We start from the raw sequence: 2,410 nt of genomic DNA, 5'->3' as shown, positions 1-2,410 counted from the left end.
CGTCACCTGTTATAACACGTTTCAGTAATTGTGCATCGTCGTTGACTTCATTTAATGACTCCTGAGCAACTTCCATTCGCCGCTGTTTTTGTTCAAAATTCAACAACTTTGGAACAAATTTTGCTGCCACGCGTTTCATACCCAAAACATTCGAAAAAATGTCATGGCATGAGCCAATTGATATGCCAACATCATCAGCGACTTCTCTGATTGTGATTCGGCGATTGTTCATAACCATTTCTTTCACTTTTTCGACGTTTTCATCGGTTCTTGATGTGCTGGGGCGTCCTTGGCGTTCGTCATCTTCAACGTCTTCACGGCCATCTTGGAAACGATTATACCACTCGTAAACTCTTGTTTTACTCATAGCAGACTTACCATAGGCCTTTGTTAACATTTCACACACTTTGTTACACTTTATGTTATTTTTTACGCAAAATTTGATACAAATTCTTTGATCCATTTTTTTTCTGAAACGAAAATCGCCGAGCTCATAAAAACACGTGTAACCTTAGCGGCTGACACAGACAAAGTAAACAATGAATACAGCTCAACATTTCAGCATACTTCAGGGGCATGTATACCAACATAAACAAAAAAAAAATTTGACTGTCGGACTCACCAAACCCGCAAAATTTAAAAATTCCCGTTACTTTTTGAACACACCTCGTATTGTATAATTAGTTTTTGTTAGTATTGTCGGCTTTCTTTATTTATATAATAAATTGATAAATTTGAGAAACTTACTGACTCTTGTTGCTGTATTAAAGATTTCCGAAAAATTAACTTCTTCCGGTTCTGGCAGATTTTAATGTGTTTTCAAATTTATATTTTCCTAAACATGAAATTCGAGTACTTGATGAGATTTGTAATTCATAATTAACATTTCCATTATTAAATTGAGTTGCTTTTGATGGACGAGAATGTGTACCGTCTAAATGAATAATCTGTTAAAAAATGATCAAAATAATTTATTGATTATGCCAAAACGTCACCGACAAGAATCAGTTTTCTTAAAAAACTTTGCAATTTGTCTCAAAAATACAATCAATTCAATGTCGCCCACTCAAAGAATGCGGAAAAATTTAAATATGTAGAGAATAAAGTGCATGATGAAAACACCTACATAATTTGATTTTATGTGAGATTCCACCTGGTTAATTTCGTCATTCCAAGATATAACTTGGAAACGGAAGTGTTGCGATTCCTTTCTTTAATTTCGTTACTCCCATTGCCATATTTTTTATATCACACACACACACACACACACACGCGCGCGCGCGCGCACGCACTCACGCACGCACGCACGTACACGCATGCACACGCAGCTATAACGTAGTAAACAGGAACAACAAAATATCATTATGTATAATCGTGAAGCTGTGCCTCTCCACGAATGCCACCGGAATTTGCTCGGTGACCGTGGCCGAAAGATATGTGTCTTTCTACGTTTTGTATGTCCGCTGCCTTTATGATACGGTGTACTTGCTGGGTGGGAAACAAGGAGAAACTCCGCGCACTTTTATGAAACTGTATTTCGCGTAGTACAAACGTTCACAAGAGATGACGAGAATAACGTCTATAAACACGCACCATGGCGGCTCACAACGAGGAATGAATAACGCGCTCGCGCTTGACGACAAGACAAAAACGAACGAAAATCGCGGAAAAGGTCGCGAGACCCAAGAGATGGCGATGCCTGCTCGGGAGGCGCAGGACGAGCCTAAAGATGTGGCGCGAATACTGGACGGCGCGAAACTTATTAAATTAAATTAAAGATAGTATATATATACGTGGTATCGTACAACGCCGCCCCTCCGTTGAAAGGACATACCTTCAACATTATGTTACAGCTTGGATCACTGAGTGATCGTTTGACAAGGCGATTGCTGGAGGAGCATGTTACCGTAGTTGTTTGAAAACGCAAATAACTTGTTCGAAAACTTGAAATAATTACTGAGATAAAATGGCGCAGGTTACAAAATAAACTTAAAATTACGCGAGTTTGTTTGGTTGGATTACAAAAAAATCTCATGACGTGCTATTCCTCAATGGGTAGGATAGCAATTTTTGACAATGGCCTGGTAAACAGACCCCGCGCTGTACGGACAGTGGCAATTCGAACGATGTTGTCTGGTCCGGGATGAACCTCCTCCACTCGACCGATTGACCATTGTAGGGGAGCCAATCCCTATAATTTAAGCAGGACCATCTGTTTAGGCCTTAATCGTTTCGCCCTTGTTGATCTTCCACTTCGTGCGCTCCTGTAAAGTATGCAAGTATTCTTGGCTCCACCTGCGCCAAAAATGCTGTCTGATTTGCTCGACACGCTGCCAACGAACCAGTCTATTCTCGCTTACATCAGTAACATCAGTGTAAGGAAAACTATTCAAGGCCGTGCCAACCAAAA

The 2,410-nt window shown here is 40.1% G+C and overlaps 1 protein-coding gene across 1 annotated transcript in view; it reads right to left on the bottom strand.

The window, feature by feature from the left end:
• Positions 1-2,041: 2,041 nt before the first annotated feature.
• LOC113003168 overlaps positions 2,042-2,410 on the bottom strand; it is a 1,826-nt gene continuing 1,457 nt past the window's right edge. The window contains exons 2-3 of the mRNA XM_026131437.1: positions 2,343-2,410; positions 2,042-2,191 (exon numbers count right to left, since the gene is read on the bottom strand). The exon at positions 2,343-2,410 is cut by the window's right edge and continues 267 nt beyond it. Of these exons, the coding sequence (XP_025987222.1) occupies positions 2,042-2,191; positions 2,343-2,410 (218 nt within the window). The remainder of the gene's footprint in view (positions 2,192-2,342) is intronic.

The sequence above is a fragment of the Solenopsis invicta genome, chromosome 16 (assembly GCF_016802725.1).
Source record: "Solenopsis invicta isolate M01_SB chromosome 16, UNIL_Sinv_3.0, whole genome shotgun sequence".
NCBI lineage: Eukaryota > Metazoa > Arthropoda > Insecta > Hymenoptera > Formicidae > Solenopsis > Solenopsis invicta.
This window is presented reverse-complemented; position numbering and strand designations above follow the sequence as displayed.